We start from the raw sequence: 23020 nt of genomic DNA on the forward strand, positions 1-23020 counted from the left end.
CAGTTTCTTTCTCTCCCAACTTTAAACTGTCAAATACAGTAAAAGGGGAAGAAAAACCCAGCCCGGTCCATGTGCCAGCTTTCCTCGCCCGCCCAGCCTTAAGAGCGCCAGCGGATTCCGTGCCAGGAATTCCACTGTGCCGGTGGAGTTTGTAATTTACAACGCTTGTCTCCAGACCACAATGCTTTTTCTTACAACGATTCAGGTTTCCGTAGCAACTCCAAAAGTAATGTTTTCTTTTATGGCAAAAAGGAGAAAATCTAGCACGTAGCGTAGCAGCACACTAAAACAACTCGCCAAACACAGCAATGCATACTTGTGTTGAGGTAACCTGCAGGCTTTGGCCCAACTCTTTCTTATCTTCACTTTGAGGATGTGTGTGTGTGTGTGTGTGTGTGTGTGTGTGTGTGTGTGTGTGTGTGTGTGTGTGTGTGTGTGTGTGTAGTCCGTTGGCTGAAATTAGGTGTTCTATTTTATAATTCAGCAAATTATGTGTGAACTCTCTGAAGGCAAGCTGGAGAAGAACCTGCTGCTTGCTGAACAAGGAGACAGTAATTACACTCCTCATGTCTATCAAGACATTTTTAGGGCTTTTTTTTTTTTTTTTTCATTTTTAATTTTAAATAAAACATGTAGGCTAATTGTTAACATTGGAATCCACTGTGCAGTGTCTGGTGTCAGAAATTGAGACGGGAAAGATACATGGTGAGAAAGACAAAGATCTGTTGCCTCCACGGGGCTGAATCATGCGCTCTGAGAAGTGACTGACAAACAGCTGAGTGTGACTGTGTGTGGTGGGCAGGTGGAGGGGATGTTTTTGCAGCTGAAGCGACACATGTAGCTCAGAAGACAATCATTAGTGCACTTGTTGACGTGATCTGCATACCGGCCACCGTGAGGCCACGTTTGAAGGGGCTGAAGGATTTATTCACAACTGTGGAGTGTGTACTCGAGCAGCAAAGTCTCTGTTTTATGTCGTTATTACTGTCTGACGGAAAGTTAGCGCCGCTCGTCCCCGATCTTGCAAACGGAGAGGGAACATGTATGTGGAAGCCTCGGATGATTTCAGCTGGTGTTTGTTCCATTTGTAAACTCGTGCTAGGGTGAGATCATCACTGCCATGTGGGTGGAGGAGGACGTGTGTACGTGTGTCCTTCTGCCTTCTGTCTTCTACGATGGAGGTCAGGGAGCTCGGTTGTTAGTCCCTTTCACAGACATGTGCACACTCGTGCCTCTTGAGGAGCGTGGGATGGTGCTTCATGTCTTGCAGCATGTCACGTCGCTGTGCAAGCGCACAATGGATCAGGGAGAAAAACGTTTGGTGAAGAATAAAGGAAAGAGGGTGATGCAAGGTAGAAGTTTGTGAAACCTGGCCATAATAGAGAGACGGGAGTTTACTAGGACCTGTTTAACAATAAATGGATCTGCTTTGTATCAAGTTATATTATTGACATGCATGTCCATATTTGACCTGTTGCATGCGGCCCATACTTTTGGTCATATAATCCTTTGCTTTTGTTTCTTCTTGGTAGGATGTCAGGTTGGTGGGATGTAGCATGTAGCTATTTAAAAAGTTTTATCTCATTGTAAATATAATTTTTTGGGGCTTTTAGTTATGATGGGTGTTTTTTTTTTTTATTTCTCTGTTTTCACAGACTTGAAGATTAAACAATTAATCCAAATAAATTATCTGTAGTCAGTCTGCGATTTGAAAGAGCCCGAATAGGATGAGCTCTGTCAGGAAACCACTTGAGTGTGGTTGGCCACATGGCACAGCAGCTCCAACAGGGCTGAAACAGATGTTAAGGATGTCTTCACACACTGTTTGACAAAGTTCTGGTTGGATTACCTTATAACCCCCTGCAGTCCAGTCTTCATATCCTGCCTGTTCACTTCCCTTCCCCCCCTTTGCCCATTCCAGAGTGCAGACAAATGCAAAAGGTCAAATATCATCCACAGGGTTAGGGGCTGTTGTTTAACAGCCATGACACCATAATGAACGTCTCACCTGACCTTTTTTTTCCCCCCCCCCCTCCCGTCTCTGTTTATTTGTCACCTGAGAGCTCTGCTGTGGAAGTGCCTTCTCAAAACCACACTCGTACTGCTCCGGTTACCCGACCTGGTCTTGTTCTTCTCTCATGTTTCTATCTTTTCTTCCCTTCGCTCATTACTCTCTCCGATCATCCGGTGTTAATCTGTTTTCAGTTATGAGAATGACAGCGTCATTCCTAAGCAACAAACTACAGATTTAATGGGTGCCTTGCAGCTCCTCGAGTCGACACAGCGTGGAAATTGGTTGCTTTTATTGATTCAAGACAGCAAATGTAAGAGCATATTTAAAAAAAAAAAAAGATTTAATCAACAAGAATGCTGTCATATGTTAGCCTGCAGATAATTCGGGTCAATGTGGACATAAAGTCAATAGAAGTGACGAGTAACCTCCACTTTTGTAAACTGTGTATTTCAAATGTGAAAAAGAAAAGTGAGAAACATGTTGCCTTCGTCGAAATGGGACGCTTAAACTTCAGCTTTATCTGTTGAGCTCCACACAGCGCCATCTGCTCACAGACTGTCTTTGGGTGTGACGTGCAGTGTAACGCAAGATATATTATTGCATCTAACAAGAGAACAATGTGAGTGTCACCAAACGGAGGGTGTGAAGGGTGTGAGCAGTCACCATACAGGCTGAGCTACATGTCACGATCCTTAATCCTAGCTTTGGCCTCTTGCAGCAGGGTGGACCGAGTGCTTGGACATATTTCAGCTGCTGTCTGTCTGTCTGTGTGTGTGTGTGTGTGTGTGTGTGTGTGTGTGTGTGTGTGTGTGGAAAGGGATTGTATTACTTGTGCAGAAGTACTTGAATGAAACATTAAGGCTATCTGGAGTGTTTTTCACCACCTCGCAATGGCATAAAGTACACCTTTCAAACTGTCTGTGAGTGCACTGATATGCAGGGTTGTGCAAAGCCATAATGATGGGTGTGTATTTGCATGTGCGGGTAGCATGTAACACAAATCAAAACAAAGCAGCTGCACTGTGGCTGCCCCTTGATGCAATGTAAGGATCTGAATATGTTTGTTTTTTTCTTCACCTCTGGATTTTGAGCACCACAGTCTTCTGTAGGTCAAAGAGAGTTTTCATGAATGTATTCCACTTCGAGAAAGAAAGTGTCCTCAGGAAACCCAGCTGGATGTGTCTTCACGGCGCTGTACACATGCGCGCAAGTCTCTTGGAGTTTGCGTTGCAAAGTCTTTGCTTGTAGCTGAATCGGGCCGCCTGGGAAGTGGGAGGAAACGAGCTCTGCAAAATCCTGGCTGGAAATTTGGGAATGGAGGCGCTGGCCAAAACATCTCCCCTGGGCGCGGTTGTCTGTGTGACTCTGCCTCTTTGGTCCGTGTGCTAGCAGAATACAGACACCCCACCCAGCACAGATGACATTTAAACTCCTCCAGTGAAGGCTGGGAACGGCAGAAAATGATCAGTCTTGAATGCTCCTCTGGGTGATGAACACATGCAGAACAGACTCCTCCTCCTGCGAATCTCCCTTTTCCAAAGAAAGCCCTTCCAGTTTAAATCCCCCTTTTTACCCCCCCATAGCTCATTAGAGCTACAAAGCCACGTTGCCCAATCTACCTTCTGACCCCTCGCATGACAGGATTTACTAAAACAAAAAAACAGGCTGAGGCCCAGAGAGTTGGAATTAACCCTTTTAAAGCTGCAGTGCTTTTCCATCAAATAAGTTCAAGGGATTGAATCCTCATTGAAATACCTACAGAGTCATCGTACTTTCTATGTTGTTGTTTGGCTGTTAACAAGTTTGAGTTACTTGTTCTTGTATGGTGCTAAATCTGTGTGTAGTGTGAAAAATTTGAGTGTCGCAAAGAGGGGTGGGTAGAGATAGACAGAACAGAGAAGGAGAGAGACAGAAGCTGATGAGTCAAAAAGTCTTCGGTCAGACTTGAGGATTTGGAAATGGGGTTTTCCAAGAATTCGGTGGAGGTCTGTGGGATATGTTCCTTTAATGTCTTTTTTTTCGCAGACGTTGGTCGGACCACTGTTTCGCTCTGTGTATGTTTGTGTGCGGGAGAAGCACAACCATGGTTACAACTTCATCTTCTGATTTTAAAAAGGCAAACCCACCCAATATTTATTGAATTTTTACACGTTAATTGCTGTCTGATGTTGTTCTGAGATAATAATCACAGAAACGTAATCATTAAAGGTCTGACAGAAGGTGGTAACATGTTCAGGTTTGATTTAACTGGGTGACTCTTGCCGTTTCATGACTGGTGAGGCTCGCGAAATGAAATCAAAGCATCAGGAAGGGAGGCTGAAGGAAAGACGGCACGACAAAAAAGTTAATTACACTTTTTCCATCGCAAACTCCTGCAGCACACTGAACATCAAAGGGTGATGGTAGAGTGGAAGTTTCCTTCAGGGAAATCCGTTTTCTGTCAGCGGAGAATGGGTGTTAACAGTGAAACCTACTCTAGAACGAAAAGGCATTGGGGGGTGCGATTTAACCTTGATTGTAAATGATTTATTTTATTATATAGACTGGATATTTCAAGGTTCCACTTTTACAAAAGATCCACCCTCCCACACAATGTTACATCTTTAATATTCCCTCCTCCACCACATCCCTCCCATGTTGTTAAGATGTAAGGCCTGTCCAGACTGTGTGTTTGGCGGTTGGATAGCATCGGAAACCTCCTCCTTCCTCACCTTTCCAATGTCAGATACAGGTGCTTGTGTGACACATCATTGCTAACTCTTCTGGATACAGGTACCACAAGTCCACAACATGGTACCTGACATAAAGTATGTTAAGATAAAGAAAAATGAGGTGAGACCGACTCAAGAAAGACCTTATTTGGCTCTGCAGGAAGGCCAAGAACACTGTCAATATAGAACAAGAGCGAAAAGTTTATTCCTGCACTCATGTGGAGGTTTTATCAATGAACTGTTAAAAGGGGCTTCATCCTTTTGAGAGTTGCTGCCCGGCAGCCAGGAGTGTGTCGATTTTTCCATACGAGATGTCATCTCTGATGCAGCGAGAGATTTCGGGTGGAGCAGCTTCCCTCCATTTCAACAGTATCAGTCAATGTGCCAAAAGAATAGCAAAATGTAGGCTTGATCTCGTGTGGTTTCTTGGGCTTGTGTGAGAGGAAACTTTGGTGGTTGGACAGATGAGAACACTCAGTGCGGTCTCCGTCAGGGTCTTTTCATTTACAACTCAGACCCTTGACCTAATCAATATTATAGGGAGCTGTATGGCCTCATAGGAAGGTCTTTATTTCACTGGCCAATGTAGTCGTTTAACTAATTACTTAAGATCAAATACCAAAAACCCAGTAGCTCTGATTGTCATATAAGCTCACACAATGTTTGTGGTGAGACATGAAAATAAAAGACTTCCTTCATTTCTGCCATCTGTTTCTCAGACATGGGATTTTGGCTTTGAAGAACAACCATTCACAAATGGTGTGTGTGTGTATTCATATTTAATTACAGCCAACTCACTTCCATTGTCCCCATCTGTACCCTGTTTGGGACCCCTAGAAATTAAAAGCGTGTGCTTTTAGTGACGCACAAGGTTGTAATACCTCAAAATCAAGATTTATGCACTTAATGTGTGTGTGTCTGTGTGTGATGTTTATGCCGTTGTATGTGCACTTGCACTACTATATCCAAGTAGCTCGATGATGGATGCTCTCGGGATGTTGGACTGATGCAGGAGGACGCCTGTGGAAAGTTTCTGATTCCTTCAATCACTGCGAAGGCCCGCCTCGCCCAAACCATTTCATTCCTCTGAGCAGTGGTCAGACCAGCTGCTGCAACTCTCTCTGGGAGGAAGTGGATTTAATTTAGTCAGACTCGGAGCTGGTATTCCTCCTCTGCTTCCTCTTTGTGACGGAAGAGAAAACAAAACACAGGAAAGAAAACTTTCTCTTTCCCGCCTCCCTTCCCCTCTACCCTCTCTCCATTTCTCGCTCCCTGTGTGGGAATAGAACTGTTTGTTCAGTTGCTGCTCATTGACTTAATATATCAATGAGCAAATGGACTCTGGCCTTTTCCCTGCTCCACTGCAGCTCATAGACTTCCGCCGAGTGGCAGAGGCTATGTCACAATTTGAACTCTGCAATACTTTTGTAACTCTGTAAGTCAGTTTTTGAATGTCATAGGTTTCACTTTCATTAAACATTAGCAAAAGAGCTGACTGTAGTCTCGTAGAGTGTCAGCATTGTGTACAAGGTTGCGGTAACTCTGGGTTATGTTTATCTGTTGTTGTTTTCTGAATGAGAGCAGTTGTTTCCATCAGTTTTCAGGGTGGAATCAGCTGTCAGTTGCCGCAAAGCATATGTCGCGCACGCACACACGCACACACACACACACACACACACTGCTGTCACCTGTCACTTACCTATGAATTGACGAGCTACAACATTGCCTGTTGTTTTTGTCACTCATTTTTGTCACCCTTCTGTCAAGTGTGTGTGTGCGTGAGAGTGAGAGTGTGTGTGTGTGACGTCACATCAAACAGCCTGGCCCAGAACCCCAAATACACCCACCCAGGGTACTCGATAAATGCTCTCACACTTCTACTTCCTCTTTCTTTTTCTCTGTCTCTCCCACCACCACCTCCACCACCTTGTCTTCCTGTTCCGGATTTGTTGTTTTCATTTCTGTCTCTTGCTTTTTTCTCTCCTTTTTAAAAAAAACAACACCTGCTTTCCGTCATGAATTTAAGTAAGTGGATGCCGTGGAGAAAGCGTAACTTTTTCAGAAGGAAAGGAAGGCGTGAAAATAATCTTGATCTCGGTAAGGTTGTTTTCACTAACTTTATAGCCCAGCTAAACATACTAACATTTGACTGTCAGACTTTTTAAAAACCACAGCTGTAAAAATGTGATTGAACATCATCCATGACTTCTTTGCTTTCAGTGATTCTTAATTTCTTGAATTTTCATGCAAAACACCTTTTGACATTGTTTTATTTTGAATGCTACATACTCGTTATTTGTTTGGACCTACTGCTCTGAATCTATAGCATCTCTGGGTTGTTTGCCTCCTTATCCAGACACTCAGCCATCATACAACAGAAGTATAGTGCTGATCAGGGTTAATATTTGGTTATATCTTTCCATTGAAACAGCTTTCTCACTTTTTATCGTGTAGAAAAAAATATGAGAAGTTCTTCACTCAAAAAATGAAGGAAAGTAAAATAAATATTTTGGTGGTTGACGGTGATCCTGTGGTAGTATTTCACATTTTGTCACACTGGAAATCACCTCCTTTTTGCATGTTATAGTTTTTGAACCTATTTTCCTGATTTGTTTATCCTCAGTACAGACACCTGACACCGCTTTTTGTGAGACTGGTGTCAAGAGTACCAACATTTCCACTAATTAGTTCTCATTTTGACAGAACGACTGTATATAATCGTTGTAGTTATTTTATGACCGTATATCCTCACATTTCCTTGAGCCAGGCTCCTCTGTGTTGTGTTGAATTTGGGCATGTTGTCTGTTCCAACCCTTTGAAAAGAGTTGATGCCTCCTCCACTACATCGCCTCCACTCTGATCCTCTGTTTGTTTGCCAATATCTGCCCGTTACGCCCTTATTTGTCTTTTTCCCCGTCTTGTGACGACAACTTGCCTTCTGTCCTGTTGCACGCTGGGATGGTGCCGAACAGTGTTTCTGTGTTTATCTGTGTTCATCCCCTATCCCACGATGCATTATGACTCCCCAATCTTGGCCTACCGTGTCCTGTTCTGCTCGGCTCCAATCCCTTTCCTTTTCATTGACACTTTCCCTCCCCTCGCTCTCTGCTGTTGCATTCTTCTCATCTTTTCCTCCCCGTCTGGTCAAGGAGTGACAGAGGCAGAGGAGAGAACAGGCAGGAACATTAAAATCTGTCTTGTGCTGATACTCTTGGACTATCTCCTTCTGTCCTTTTTTGGCTTTGGCTCCTTCTCTTCAGTACTGTGGCGGCCTATAATAAAACATGGCAGAGCATGGGCTCAAACTCAGAGGTAGGAACTTTTGACAGGTGTGTAATTCATGATTTGCTGGCAGCTAGTTATGCCACAGGTGTGTATCTCAGACTGCAGATATTGGTGACTGACGGTGTTTATTTTTATTGCTGTTCTGCAATCTGATCAAAATGTTTACAAGCTGTAAATTGCTGCAGGGAGCTTCCAAAGAAAACAAGTTGGTATTTTCTCAAGTGGATTGTTATGTTTCTGCTCTTGCTTTCTACTGCTCTGTGTTAAATGCACCAAACATGTTGCAGGCTTTACCAAAGTTCAGATATACTTTACAGTGTTTTCTTAAAGCAGGTTTTTGGACATTCCTATTTATTTTCTTTTTTTATTTGAAAAATGTGGAAAATCTCACATTTCTGATTCTCTATTTCAGGAGCCCTTCATGGAAAAAAAAAAAAAAAATCCTGAGAAATGTAATCTCTGTCTTAATATGAAAAACCAAGAACATGCCTGTTCTTGATAAGCACAACCAATAACGGGGATGTCAAAGTTGTAACACTGCTTTGTTTTAAACAGACAAGCCCAACTTGGACAGTTGTGAATTAGACAGGTGGAGTTTTAAACATTAAACTTAACATTTCCTGCCTTTTATTAAAGTTTTATCGTTCCCAGTCTTTTAGAAGCTGCACTGGTGATTTACAGTTTGTTTGTTATATCACTGCTTTGTGGAGTGACCTGTCTTGTAGCACACAATTTGTCAGCCTGCTCTAAATTCACTAAATTCCAGTACCTTATTTTCGTTCACCCCTAATTACACCGATTCACGAAACTACGCAGACCACAGGGTGCTTTGGAGATGATAAGTGGGGATATGGGTTAATCTTGCTGGATGTTCTGATTGTTTTCATTACAAAATCCCAGATCATAGTGAGGGGAAGAGTGTCAACAAGGCTGCACCGGCTGGGACAAGCTTAGACAAGTGACCAGTGGAGGGAGGAGGGAGGAATGCATGGGAAATGATAGGAATTCTATGCATTCCTCTCAACCTCCGGAGCTGTTTTTATTTCCTGTGTAAGGATTAGTGCCTTCCACTCAGCTGTGGGTGGTGCTCTACTGAATAACAAGAAAGTGTACCGCAGAGCCTCCTTCCAGACCGCCATCAAGATGAAGTTCACCCTGTGAAACTGATTTCACAGCCTTTGCTTGAGGTTTTTTTTTAATAGCCAAATTGAGAGCTTGTCTTAATGCTTCATCACCAGTGACCTGAGAAAGGAATGCACGGTGTACTCGGCGGCGTCATTAAAATAAATGTATTTCTGGCACAGTGGCTTTGAACATCTCCATCTGCTTCAGATGCACACCGTTGTTGGTATTCTGCCAATTACCCTTTCAGTTAGTTCAGCTAATACTGGGGCGGTATGGTTGTCGTGTGCTCACTCAGTGGCCACACATGCATTTTAAAGCTGTACCGAAACACTGACCCCTTTGAAAATGTTGGACAAAAGTTACGTTTTTAGCTGTGAAGTATAAATTAGCTGAAGGTAACAGCTGCTCACTGGTGTGTAAAACTTTGTAAATACGTGTATTTGTCTAAGCTCTGAGCGCGCATGTTTGCTGCGTGATGCTGTCGTGGAAACCCTGATGGTTTGGTTTGTTTGATTTTCACCTCGGTGCCTCCCACCGTCCCCCCTGTCTCCCATTTCCTGCTGTGTGGTCACTGACTCTCTCCACCTGTGAGAGGCTGGGAGACCCGGGCTGTTTATTTTATGCGTCTGCTCTGTGTTCCCAGCTGGCTGCTTTGAGGACTTATTTCTTTCCCATTTATGTCATGTTTTGAGGTTTGTTTGTGGCTCTTATTTCTCAATGTTGCCAACTCTCTGTTATGTAATGTATCGACACAGGGTCCTTCAACTTCAATGAAGAAATGCAAATTAGTATTTTGGATAAGATTTAACATCTTGTAATTGAATGGGAATCCGATGAGAAGAAACACAACACTGGTCTTCGTGGTGTGGGTGGACACACGTGCATTCAGTATATTAAAAGCATGATGTGTGATCAGTGAGCTGTGATAGGACACCAGTGACATGACACTTCCTGTTTCAATCACTACTTCCTGTTTGTCTGTTGACAAGGAAACACCCTTGTTTCTCAGTACTTTGACTGTACATGACAACACTGTACATAACCATACTGTGTGTGTGAACTGTGTATCTGCTCACACTGATGTGTTTACGTGTGCGCGACCCGGTTATCTGAACTATGATGACTGATTATTTGACAAGGGTTGAATACTCGGTCTGCAAACAGATGCTACTGTGACTCCCGCGTCACTGTTCTTGTGCAGTTTGTTCATTTCTCCTCACTGGGCCGATAGGACGTCTTCATCATATGACCAAGTGACCCATTTTCCAGGAAAAGTTCACCAGCATCACCAGACCGTCGCCTGCAGGCTCAAACAAGACTGAGCAACAAATCTATTGAGGGGGACTTCGGAACAAAACTCTGAAGTCCTGCTCAGTTTGAATCATTGAATTGAACTGTGCAAAAAAGACTGCGCTTTACTGATTTCCTCAATACTAATTAACATAGCAAGAAGGCAGATCATTATTTTTTTAAGGAATCTACCATTTGATACATCCAGTGCCTCTTAATGCCCCTTTCTTAGTTTACCAACTCAAGATACCATGTCGACCAGCATCAGTATGCAGCAACAGCTAATTTAAAACACAAGTGAACCTAACAGAACAATCTGCTATATATAGCCAAGTATTGAAGGGATACTCACTGTACAGAGCTTTAAGTTTTGGGAATTTCTTTGTCCGTTTCTCCTTTTGTGCACATCTGACAAGAAAAACTTTCAGATAAATGGTGAGAATTTCAATTTCAGCTGATATAGTGGGTGGGCTTTGTAGTGTAGTTTTAAAACTGATGTTGATGATAAGAATGGATATTCTATGGTCCCAGCGTAACTCATTTACACAATATAACTTTCACTTTAAGGCATCTGACACAAAATTAATTTTTCCAGATTGAACACGCCTGACAGACAGACAGACAGACTGAGTGACACAAAACAAATCCTCATTATCCGATGGACATCATGCATGACGTCCTTGAAGGAAGAAGAATTCTTTGTCCATCACAGGGAAGGCCGCCTTACATAAAGAAGCGCTCATAATAACTGATGGGTTTATATTATTTTGGGTGCTATGACTAGCAACCTTGTCACATTTTTATTTATATTCTTATATTGATGATCTGCTGTCATTATGATAGTCATTTCACACCAGGTGTGTGTTTTTACTATTTCCGTCCTCATGAAGAACCACTGAGGTTGAAAGCGGCCTGCGTTTCAACTAATATTTCCAGTTAAATTCAGACTTTCCGTGCCTGAGTGAAGACCGTTTCCTTAACTAAATTAATTTTGTCTGTATCATGCTGGACCTTTGAACCTCATCAGCTTGAAATATCAAAACTTGGGCAAAGCTCCAACTCCAATAAATGTCAGACCACAGCTGATTTCGACAGTCTGTTTACAGTCCAAGTGTGTGCATGTTTTTAGTCAATCATATATATGTCAGCATAAGTGGTGTGTTTGACATGCCTCCATGGCTGAAGCATCTGTGAGTAGATGTAAATAGTCGTTAGTGTACAGTAATGTTATACAGACTGCCCCTTCGTAAGGGCAATAATTTGATTTATTTTCTTTATTGCTCGTACACACACACACACACACACACACACACACACACACACACACACACACACACACAGCCCTGTCACTACTTTGATCTGTGCTGCAGTAAGACATTCCTGTGCTGTGGTGAGTAGGAGCGGCGGACAGGTTGAGGGGGAGAAGTGCGTATGAATCGGGTGTATTGTCCTGTCGGGATGGTAAAGTAGAGAGCCCGGGAGACTTGAGCCCGTAGGGACCATCTCCCCAGGGGCCTCGGAGGCCCTCCACAGGGTGCCCATGAAGCCGGAGGCCTCCACACGGGGCTATTTTTTTTTTTTTTTTTATAAAAGGAAAATTGATATTGTGTTGAAAGCATACCTTTACTATACCTGCACCTCCTGCTCTTTGGGAGTGTTTTCTAAATGCCCCTCCCCTTCTGGCTGCCTCTCTCTATTTTTGGCCCAGGTTGCTTGTTTTCCCCACCATTCTTTTGTTTTGTGGTCTGCATGTCTTTCTTTCTTCCTCTTTCCTTATCTGTCCATGCCAGAACATGTTTAACCATTCCACTTGTAAGTTATCCACTGTAATTGATTTCCATCAGTTACTGGGTCCCCTGTTATGGCACCTACCCTTTTGTCATTAATGCTGTTTTTTAATTTTTTAACCTGAACCCGTCTTTGTCTCCTGTATCCTTTCTCCCTCCTCCTCTTTCAAGCCTTCAGTCAGCTGTCACCTCTTTGTCTTTTTCTCTTCTTAAGAGAGAATTCTTGAGCGTTATTGTTGCTGCTTGAAATTTATGTGAAAAATGGGTCAACCTCCTCTCAGGAGGGCCTTTTACAGCAGTGATTCAAAACACTTTAAAGACAATAGCACAGAGATCAGACAGTGCAAGCCTATACCAGTCTAGGTAACTAGCATCCTCTGCTTTTGTCCCCACTTTGAAACCTCAGCTATCCATATGTCTCTTAGATACTCTTCTTACTTATTGTCCCAGTCCGTGTCATCCTCTTTTCTGCATCTCCGGACTTTTGAGTGCCTAATGTTGAGGAAAAAAATGGAAAATGTAGTAACAAAATTTGGTCTTCCTGTTATTTAGGGTCCTTAGGCCCTCAATTTGAAGAAGGAGAAACTACCCCTTTAAAAAAAAACAACAACAACTCTCTTCCAGCACTATTTATCTCACCCCCTCACCTCTTCACCTCTCTCACCCCTACCTCTGGCCTCCCCTTGCAGTACATTCTTGTTTTTATGCCTCTTCTCACCCAGCCAGCGGCTACACACACACACACACACACACACACACACACACACACACACACACACACACACACACACACACACACACACACACACACACACACACACACACACACACACACACACACACACACACACACACACACACACACACACCCCAAACAAAGAAGCCAACGACTGCTGGGGCTGGTGATCATAACCTTTGACCTTTTGTTCAGTTCATGGTGCTTTACACAGCCGCTGGTTGAATGACAGTGGCAGTTTAACGCTCATACGAACACACATTTACCACTTCTCCTCCCCTCGATTACAGTTTGAGAGAGAGACCTCGGTCACGGTGCTTAGAAGCAGATGTGAGCACGTTTCTTTTTAGACCGATTCCCTCGGGTGTAGCTTTCTGAAACAGACTGACAACTTAATGAACTGTTTTTTAGGAGGTTACAGGAAAGACACACGAGGCAGAAGGGAAACTCCTCACATCACTGCGCTGATGTATCTGAGGTTTAATGTTGATGATGCTGCTGCTTTGCACATCACTGTGTTGAGCAACGTGATGTGTGTGCACATCTGCAATTACGTGATGGCTTGGTCTGGAGTTCAAGAAGTCACCACCGTATATCATTTTGTCTTTCTGTAATTTCATACCTTCTGAAACAGGCTTTTATTTATAAAGTCTTGCTGACCAAGATATATTCTAATACCTTGGAAAGGATCACTGATGTACCCAGTGTAGAACTTGTAGAGGCCTCCGTTATGAAGGTTTTTCTACTCAGTTTGTGCAGCTACATCTAAACTTTTGTAATGATTTTCAAATATTTACAAGCTAGAATAAGTACAATAATAATAAAGTACTTCAATAGTTATAAAGTACAAATATTGTGGAATTTGGATCTTTCTCAAGCAATATAGTCAATATACAGACAACACACGTGATTTACATACAATTTACAAACAATATACAGGTAATCTAAAAAACAAATAATAGTGTGTGTGGTTGTACAAACAATAGCAAGGTGCATCATATACGAGAATCAAATTGTAATGTATTAGTACAATACAGTATTTGAAGATGCGATGCAGGCTGTAAGAACTTTCTGAAGAGAGAGGAGTAGCAGTGGCACAGCAGATGATACTAGTCAGCTGTTTGTGAGGGTGATGACATGAGGAAAGAAACTGCTCCTGTGTCTAGAAGTGTTGGACTACGTGGTTCAGTAGCGCCAGCCGGAGGGGAGGAGTTATTGAAGGTTGTGTCCAGGGTGTGAAGGATGTGCATTGATTTCTGCTGCCCATTTCCTGGTTCTGGGGGGGGTACCGGTACCGGTGATTTAACCAGCTGTCCTTACTCTACACTGCAGCCGTTTAAATGAATGACAAAGTGTTTTTGTAAAAAGTAAAGAAGTAATTTTCAAAGAGAAGTCCAAGGCCTTGTGTGAGCTACTCTGATCCATTACAGGAGCCAGCCATCGACCAGGCACATCAAAGCAGCTGACCCTCTGCCTGACACACAATGAGGCCTTATTAGAGAGCCATGTTGTAGAGAATAAAGGAGGAGCAGGGAGGGAGTCAAGTGGGAAGAGAATGTGAAGTATTTGCAGAAATGGATGCAGAGTTCAGCAGAACATTATAAATGGTCAGGGGTGTGTGTGCACATGTGCAAACTATCGTGTGTTATCGTTCCTCTAGACACGATGCACCGTCTGACATTTTATTATTTATTTATAAAACACCCTTCTTGACTACAATTTCTGGTCATTTTCTGATGTTGCAGCCACATTGATCTGGATGCTTTTAAGCTGTAACGCCTCCAGCTACAATTACCATTCACCAGCATGGCAGTGTGACAGTGAATTTGGCCTGAAGGGGAAATTCCTGAAATAAACTAGTGAAAATGGACTTTGAGTGTTAACAAAGCTCTTTGCTGTCCGGCGTTAGAATGACGGTACCTACTGCCAATGTCCAGTTTTTGATGCACTGGTTCACTGTACTAACAACCTTCCCTTTTTTTTTTTCTACAGATGAGCATGATGCAGTTCAGAAGAAAACTTTCACCAAATGGATAAATGCACAGTTCTCCAAGGTAATGTAAAACATTGTAGACTGAATTAAACACACTAGAAAATGCACTTGTCTTTCCAAAACACTCTGTGTGATGTTGCAGTCCGTTTCTGATCAAAAGCTCTCCCTGAAAACTTCGATTTTTGAACCAGCTGACATTTCATTATTTTCATAAACACACCATCATTAAATAAGTAAGGTTAAAGTTGTTAACAGGTCTACTTATTTGCACTTCTCTGTATGTCCAACATAATCTGTCAAGCACAAAGATACTCTTAGTTTCACTGTCAATCGTCTCCTCCATTAGGATAGTTTCAAATTGTTAAATGCCTCATTATTACAGTGGTTGTTTCAACCTGCCACATTTTCTCTTCTCTCCATGTCTGTCACTTTCCTTCTAACCATATCTGTTAACTTTACAAATTTCCTCCCAGTGACAATCTCTTTTTCAGTGTTCAGATTTTGTGTAAATGCCAATCTTGCCACAACACAGTGTGGATCATTGTTTTTGAACTTTAGACACACTCTTTAGCTCTTATCCTTGGTGTTTACTACTTTAGTTTAAACTTTAAACAACACCTCACCCACTACATGTGCTGTTTTCAGACAGGGAAAACACCCATCAAAGAAATGTTCTGTGACCTGAGGGACGGGAGGAAGCTGCTTGATCTGCTGGAGGGTCTCACTGGCACTGTCCTGGTGAGTTTGTGTACATACATTTTTTATTTTTATTTTTTTTACACATTTACTATCAAATTATTTACAAATGAGTCATCGCATCCTAAATATACTGTAACATATGATATTTGTTTAATGTCACTACTGTTAAAATTTTTTTATCAATACTTTATATTTACACACAATATTTTATCAATACATCCTCACCAGAGTTCCTCTCGATTTGGATGTGGCATACAGAAAACATGTTGGCTGTGTGAAGGCAACAAAAACAGCAGTTTTCAAATGTTGATTTCAAACGAGGCTTGTAAAAGTAAAATGTATACTTCCTAACTGCTGCATCTGCTCTAGCCAAAACAAGCACATGCATTACCTCATGTTAACCCCAATGTTAAATTCACACGATTTAATGTAATAATATAATGTCAACAGTAGAGCCACTCAGGGGTCCTGGCAGGGAATTTTTAGTTCCTAGAATTGAAATGGCTAAATTAAAAACGGATGTTTTACAAACACGTTCTATCATCTATTTCATCAGTTCTGGATGAACAGATGTTCTTTTGTTATTTGAACTTTTGTTAATTTCTGCATCTCTGTGTTTTCTGCACATATGTTACTTGCAGTATTTCAGTATTGTTTGAACAAAGCGTTTGCTCAGCAACGATTACACAGTTAGATTAATACTTTGCGTGCAGTTTACCCACCTAATGTTTGATTAAAAAAAGATTGGGTAAAGAAACACATTTTTTTCAGCACACTCCCAGTATATGGATAGCTTCAGTGACCACATACATTTTTATTCGGGTATACCTTTTTTTTTTTAATTATTAGTGTCACCTCTCAAACAGCACATCAGCTTTCAAACACCTGCAGTCGAGTTAAGTGCCAACTGACTCGCTATATAGGCACACACACACACACACACACACACACACACACACACACACACACACACACACACACACACACACACACACACACACACACACACACACACACACACACACACACACACACACACACTCCCTCTCACTGATACCAGAATACTAATTCCATAATTGGGTGCAAATGACTGGTTGAGGTATGTGAAGACTTAAAAGGGATTTTCCCTTGGCAGCCCTTCATCCTGCCATTCTTTCCATAAGTTGGCCTGTGGCCGCTGCTGATAGGGTAATGCGTGTGATGAATGTATGGTGTGAAATACTCTGCTGAGTGATGGCGTACTTTCTCTTGGTGTAGCAATGACTCCCTCCATTTTACTCCTGAGCTTCAACCTGAAGAAGGTGTATATTTGTAAATGAATGTCGTATTCAATTTTCCATGAATTGAAACTAATTTTCTCATTGTCATGAAATTTTACAACTGGTAAAAGTAAACAAGAGATAAGACTGCTGATAAACATCATTTTTAGGTTCCTGTAGCCTCATGATTGGCCAGTGAGCAGTGAACATGCTGTCAGCTGATTTCTGCTGTATTTCCTCTTCCCCAGACCAAAGAGCGAGGCTCCACCAGAGTCCACTCCCTCAACAATGTCAACAAAGTACTTCAAGTCCTGCATCAAAACAATGTGAGTACCTGAAGTTTTCTGCTGTTTTTTGGGGCTGTTGTCTCATCGGCTGCTGTTTGATGGATGCCGAAACATACATCCTTACTTCTGGAATTGTCATTAAGGCCAAATAGTCTGCAGGGTTTCATGGTACAAGCAGGAAAAGGGAACCATAATAAGCTATGCAATTATGTGATGTTGTATTTTGCCTGCGACATGCATTTCCAGTCAAAGTGCCACTGTCCTGATTCAAACCAGTAACACCTCCTCCAACTATATAAGGCTGCATGCTATCCTGTGGCCTTTAAGCTGAATGTATCACTTTGTCTACATTGTGTTGTGTCCCTCTGCCTGTACTTTGTCTCTCTGCTTCCCTCGCTCCTCCATCATCCCACCCTCTTTCTGCGTACAATAATGCCTTGACCTTAGCAGTGGGAGATAACGGGCAGGGCATGCTCATTGGAAGTAGCAGAGGCAGGAGTTTGCATGCAAACCCTGCTGGTGTCCCTCCTGTAGGAGCCAAAAAAAAAGCTGTCAGCAGGCCAGAGTTCCCACAAGCCTGCTGACTGGAAGGAAATTGAAAGGAGACCATTGAAGTTTATTTGAAATAAAAATAGATAAAACAGAAACCAAACTTTGATGTCAAGTCTTAGCCATGAAAAAACATCTTTGTTGTGCTGCAGTCATAATTTTACTGTGAAAGATCTGTTTGGAGTGTTTGTGTTGTTTTTGGACCTTTTATTCTCTTCATGCTGACTAATGAGCAGACATCAGGTGTGTGTGTGTAAGGAGTGTTCGCTTCAGGAGACTGTACCGGTGTATATGTCAGCTTTGTTTAGTTAGAGAGGCAGAGACACTGAAAGACAGACATGTGGCAGTATGAGGCTAATTGGGACAAGAGATGGGTGAGAGGTCAGCTCTGTATAGACAGAGAGAGGTCACTTCATAGTTTGACCAGACACTTGACCTCATGTTCCAGTCTCTGCCTGGATCCTCTCTAAAATATTTATATGTAATCAGTTCACACTCGAGTTCACCTTTATGATAAATGTCAGACAAACCTGCAGACCCAGTTCAGCGGTAGAAATCAGGGTGGTATAATCCACTACGTAGTGAAAATGAACTGGCCATATATATATATAAAGATATGATAGTGCGGATGCTCATTAAGATGTGGAGCATTATTATTTATCCTGCTGCGTAAGGAAACTCGAAAATGACTGTGATCAGAGCTGCTGCTTTTAAGAGGGAACTCTTCTGACTTTACTCATCAAAGTATGTTTACAGGTCTTGTGGAGTACTGCTGCACATGCAGAATAATGTTTTTTGTGGCTCTAGGGCAATCTGGGCAAAATGTAATTAAATGCTTGTAGGGATCACTTAGTACAAGTGTCACCTTGTATAAAGGTGCTAACTGGTTTAACACTGATTATTACCAGCTTGATTTTACAAGATTTTATAATCACTGCAGAGAACTGTGTATATTTTACTATAATGCAACTGGGTGAGATCTGCAATTCATCACCTGAGTTGCTTTACTACCTTAGAAGATATGAATTGTTAAGAAGTTTACACCATTGCAGTTTTTTTTAAATTTATTTTAAATTTTATTAACTCGATGTCTTATTGGCTGCCCCCTCTTTCAGGTGGATCTGGTGAACATAGGAGGAACTGACATTGTGGATGGGAACCACAAGTTGACCTTGGGCCTCATCTGGAGTATTATCCTACACTGGCAGGTGAGCATTTTACACACACATCACACACACACACACACACACACACACACACACACACACACACACACACACACACACACACACACACACACACACACACACACACACACACACACACACACACACACACACACACACACACAATGCATGCTTAATGACCTCGCTGTTCACTGGTGTTCCGGAGGGATCTCAAATACAGATGATGGAAAATCAAAATTGATGTGCACACATGCGTGCATGCATGTAAACATATTGATCATCCAGTGCTTTGTGAGTTTGACCTTATAACAGCTGTTTAAACTTGTTAATCATGAGGTTCTATAAAAGAGGTTTGGACACAGTCAATATTAGTTTTTCATTGGATGCACTGAGTTTTATATGCGTGTCTTTTGTTGTCAATAAAATGTCCAAAAACAACACAAACACTATATCCAAAGAGATCTTTCACAGCAAAATGATGACTGCTGCACAACAAAGATATTTTTTCATGGCTAAGACGTGACAAAATGTTGGTTTCTGTCATGCTGTCAGTTGCTGACGCTCTTATTCATCATGCCGTTAGTAATAAGAAGATCACTAGAATGATTATCAACAAAAACTACTCTCGATAAGAATATCCAAGCTAATGTTATGAATCAAAATGTGCTAATGTGCATGTTTTTACTCTTGTGTGTTCATCCATATTAAAGTGAGTGCATGTTGTTGTAGGTGAAAGACATCATGAAGGACATCATGTCCAACCTGCAGCAAACCAACAGTGAAAAGATCTTGCTGAGTTGGGTACGGCAGTGCACCCGCTCATACTCAGAAGTCAATGTGCTGAATTTCACCACCAGCTGGGCTGATGGCCTGGCTCTCAACAGCATCCTGCACCACTTCAGGTAAGGAGGGAACATGGGACTCAGGGGAGCAAGAAATGTGGGCATTGCAGCAAATCATTTTACTGCTGGTATTTGTAAAAATGGCCACAGAGCCTCTTTTTACTCATGTTTTTGTGTTTTGTTGCATATAGTTTGAATTGTATTAAGTTGCAGCAAAGCAATTTTTGTGAGCTTGCATTTTCCAAACTTAAAGGAATACTTTTATGTCCCACTGTTGTCATATTGTTTCTCTGGGAAGATTTTTTTTTTTTTTTTTTCTTGAAGTTGACATTACACATTTGACATGTGATCTTTAACTCTGAATGTATAACAGACCAAGACCTACAGTGTGTGTGTGTGTGTGTGTGTGTGGTGGAAGGTCAGGTTGGCAGGTCAGCCTGCAGGGTGTGTGTACACTGCTTGACTTGCCATGTCACTGCTCACGCTTGGTGTGTGTGCGCACCTACGTTGTTGTGTCTGAAAGAGAGGGAGAGAAACGCTCAGAGGTGTTTCCCCCTTTCTGTAACCCCTTGTCCTTACTGGCGACATGAGCACACGTACACACAGGGCTGTGAGAAAGGCCAGTGTTGGTTTAGACCTGGGCCTCGGGTTTAGGTGGATCACTGAACACACACATTCCACACCCAACTAGCCTCAACACAAGTCCTCCCGCACTATTCGGGGAAGAGTCTTATCTGTACACTCAGTATATGTAAATATGTCAAATATTTACAAATGTGTTTCTGTGTAAACAACATCCTCTGAAAAGCAACGTCTTGTGGTTTATGAGTTTTTAGATGAACCTTCTTCAATCCAACAGACATGGCACTTTTTAAGAAATGCATAAATTCCACGTGTGTGGTTGATGAATGATCTCATATTGTGACTATATTAGTGACCGTCTTTCTTCTTGCTGCCGTTCTGCGCGTGTCTTAAAGGCCTGGTGCGTTCAGCTGGGATCAGGTGGTCCGGCTGAGCCCTGTGGAGAGACTCGACCATGCCTTCAATATAGCCAAAGACCAGCTAGCTATTGAGAGGCTACTGGATCCCGAAGGTAACTTTATTGAGCCATTTAGAGCCTTTTCTCAGAGATAAACTGTTAATTCTGACAACAGCAACTAACGGAGGGTTTTAGGAAAATCAAAGAAATTAAGAAGGCAACCATCAGCTTCCTTTTATAGTAGTTGGAAGAAATAAAAGTTGGATATGCGTTTACCTAAAATTCCCGAATCTTAAAACATAGTCTGTGTTCAAGATGTTCTGCCAGCAGCTGGATGAACTCAGTGGATTAAATTCCTCAACATTGTCTTTGGCGGAACATCTGTAAGAAGTTTGATGCACATACTTGAGCTGTCTAAATCCAGACACTTGTTTTTTATGTCATGACCGAGGGGCAGTCTCACCTGACCTGTATCAAAGCCATGTTTAATTTGTATGACTTGTCTCAACCAGCCATTTTGTCTCACCTTCCTTCCTGTCTAATCTCCTCCTGTCTCCCTTAACTGTTATCTCCTTCTATTTCTCATACTTCTTTGCTCCTCATGTAATTTTCACCTCTTTATCCCACTCTCTCCCCCGCCGGCCTCTCATGCTCAATTTGTATCTCTGATCTCTCTGCCCTACATCTCTGCCCTACATCTTGCTCTCTCTCTCTCAGACGTGGCGGTGCAGTTACCAGATAAGAAGTCCATCATTATGTACATAACGTCACTTTTCGCGGTGTTGCCCAAAGACGTGAGCATGGAGGCTATCAGGGAGGTGGAGACCCTGCCACGCAAATACAAAGTGGAGGCTGTGGACGCAGGTTCAGGACTCAGGACTCAGGTAAAACAAACAGTACAGCTGCTACTACGTGTGATATGGCACAGGAGGGTACAAGACAAGCTTTTCATTTCAGGGCAAAGTGGGTTTAACATGTGGGTTCGAGACCCAAGTGTCAAATCACGGTACTATTCTTAAAACCCTTCTGAACTACTCACACAAAGGGAGTCCACCGGAGTCCGTGGTTACATCTGTTCCTCCAAAAATTCAAGGTGTTCTTTCATGCACACAAAAATTCACAGTTGGTACACAGAAGCAGAGCAGGTCCAAACTTCAGGAATTCACAACTGGAATCGGAAAGTGTTTTTCCTGACAAATAGCTGGTTCTTATAAATCTGACACTAGATTCAATTAAGAATCACTTATCATCATCCAAACCGAGGCACAAATGAAATACGCTTTCTTTCCATTCATTTGAACAACCGCTGTTCTTCATAAGCCATAATTCTTGGCTATCAGATGTTTACAGTCAGGAACCAAGTCAGCATTGCTCTAACTTGATTTAAAACTATGCATATATAAAGAAGATTATTGCTGACTCGAGCTTTTTGTGTTTGTTAATGTATGTGTACAGCGATGAACGCTATTATATCATTCATTATTCCTTTGGCCTTCTCATTCTGCAAAGAGAGGCTTTAACTCGGTCTATGTTAGCCTTTTCCATACCAGTGATACTCACTATATGCTGTATGAACTCGGCTAAAGTGATTTAATTTCTGTATAGATTACATGTATACATATTGTTATGTCCCTAAAAACAACTGTGTGGAACAATCTCAACCACAGTTATTTCAGTAGTGACATGGTGCTCGAGACCAACTGATCCGTCTGACTGCCTGTCTGAACCGCTCTGTCAGCACCGATGTAAACAAACTATTATCTTTTTCTATGAGTGGAAAGACCAGGTTCCTTAAAAACAACTGCAAAGAATTGAACTCATAACTGCTTCAGCTTCGCTGTGCTTTGTATCTGATCAGTTAGTTTGAAGGCCACAGACCTTGCTATGTGCAGGCATAAGGAATATTGTGAAGTGTCTTATTGTGCGTTGCCAGATTGAGTGAGTCACTCCAAGTCTGAATAAAAGCAGTCTCCTTCATTCTCTCCAGCGTAGCTCATGAAAAGCACAGCAGGCACGGGCAAATAGGGAGCAGAGCCATGACTCACCCCTCTGACATTATCCAACAGACCGAGCTGCATGCTGGAAACACAGAGCTGTAAATGGAAAGGGAAATGGGGGAATAAATTGATGTGAACGGGGGTGCGAGCAGAGAGTTGACAAGGAAGGTTGTTTCAGCATTAAAGTATCTGTGTTGGTGGGTTTTAGTTTGTAACAGATATGCACATAGTACAGTTTAATGTTTAACATCTGTGGAAATTTCAGTGTCTTCTTGATTTT

At 42.1% G+C, this 23020-nt stretch overlaps 1 protein-coding gene across 1 annotated transcript in view; it reads left to right on the top strand.

Moving 5' to 3' along the window:
• Positions 1–23020, top strand: part of utrn (utrophin) — a 178638-nt gene that overhangs the window by 2905 nt on the left and 152713 nt on the right. The window contains exons 3-9 of the mRNA XM_069701803.1: positions 14941–15002; positions 15587–15679; positions 17148–17225; positions 18851–18943; positions 19652–19824; positions 20742–20857; positions 21461–21627. Coding sequence (XP_069557904.1) covers positions 14941–15002; positions 15587–15679; positions 17148–17225; positions 18851–18943; positions 19652–19824; positions 20742–20857; positions 21461–21627 — 782 coding nt within the window. The remainder of the gene's footprint in view (positions 1–14940; positions 15003–15586; positions 15680–17147; positions 17226–18850; positions 18944–19651; positions 19825–20741; positions 20858–21460; positions 21628–23020) is intronic.

Source organism: Brachyistius frenatus, unplaced genomic scaffold (genome assembly GCF_029030835.1).
Source record: "Brachyistius frenatus isolate BFR_SWC_R1_liver_20210118 unplaced genomic scaffold, ASM2903083v1 Contig_38, whole genome shotgun sequence".
Classification (NCBI taxonomy): Eukaryota; Metazoa; Chordata; class Actinopteri; family Embiotocidae; genus Brachyistius; species Brachyistius frenatus.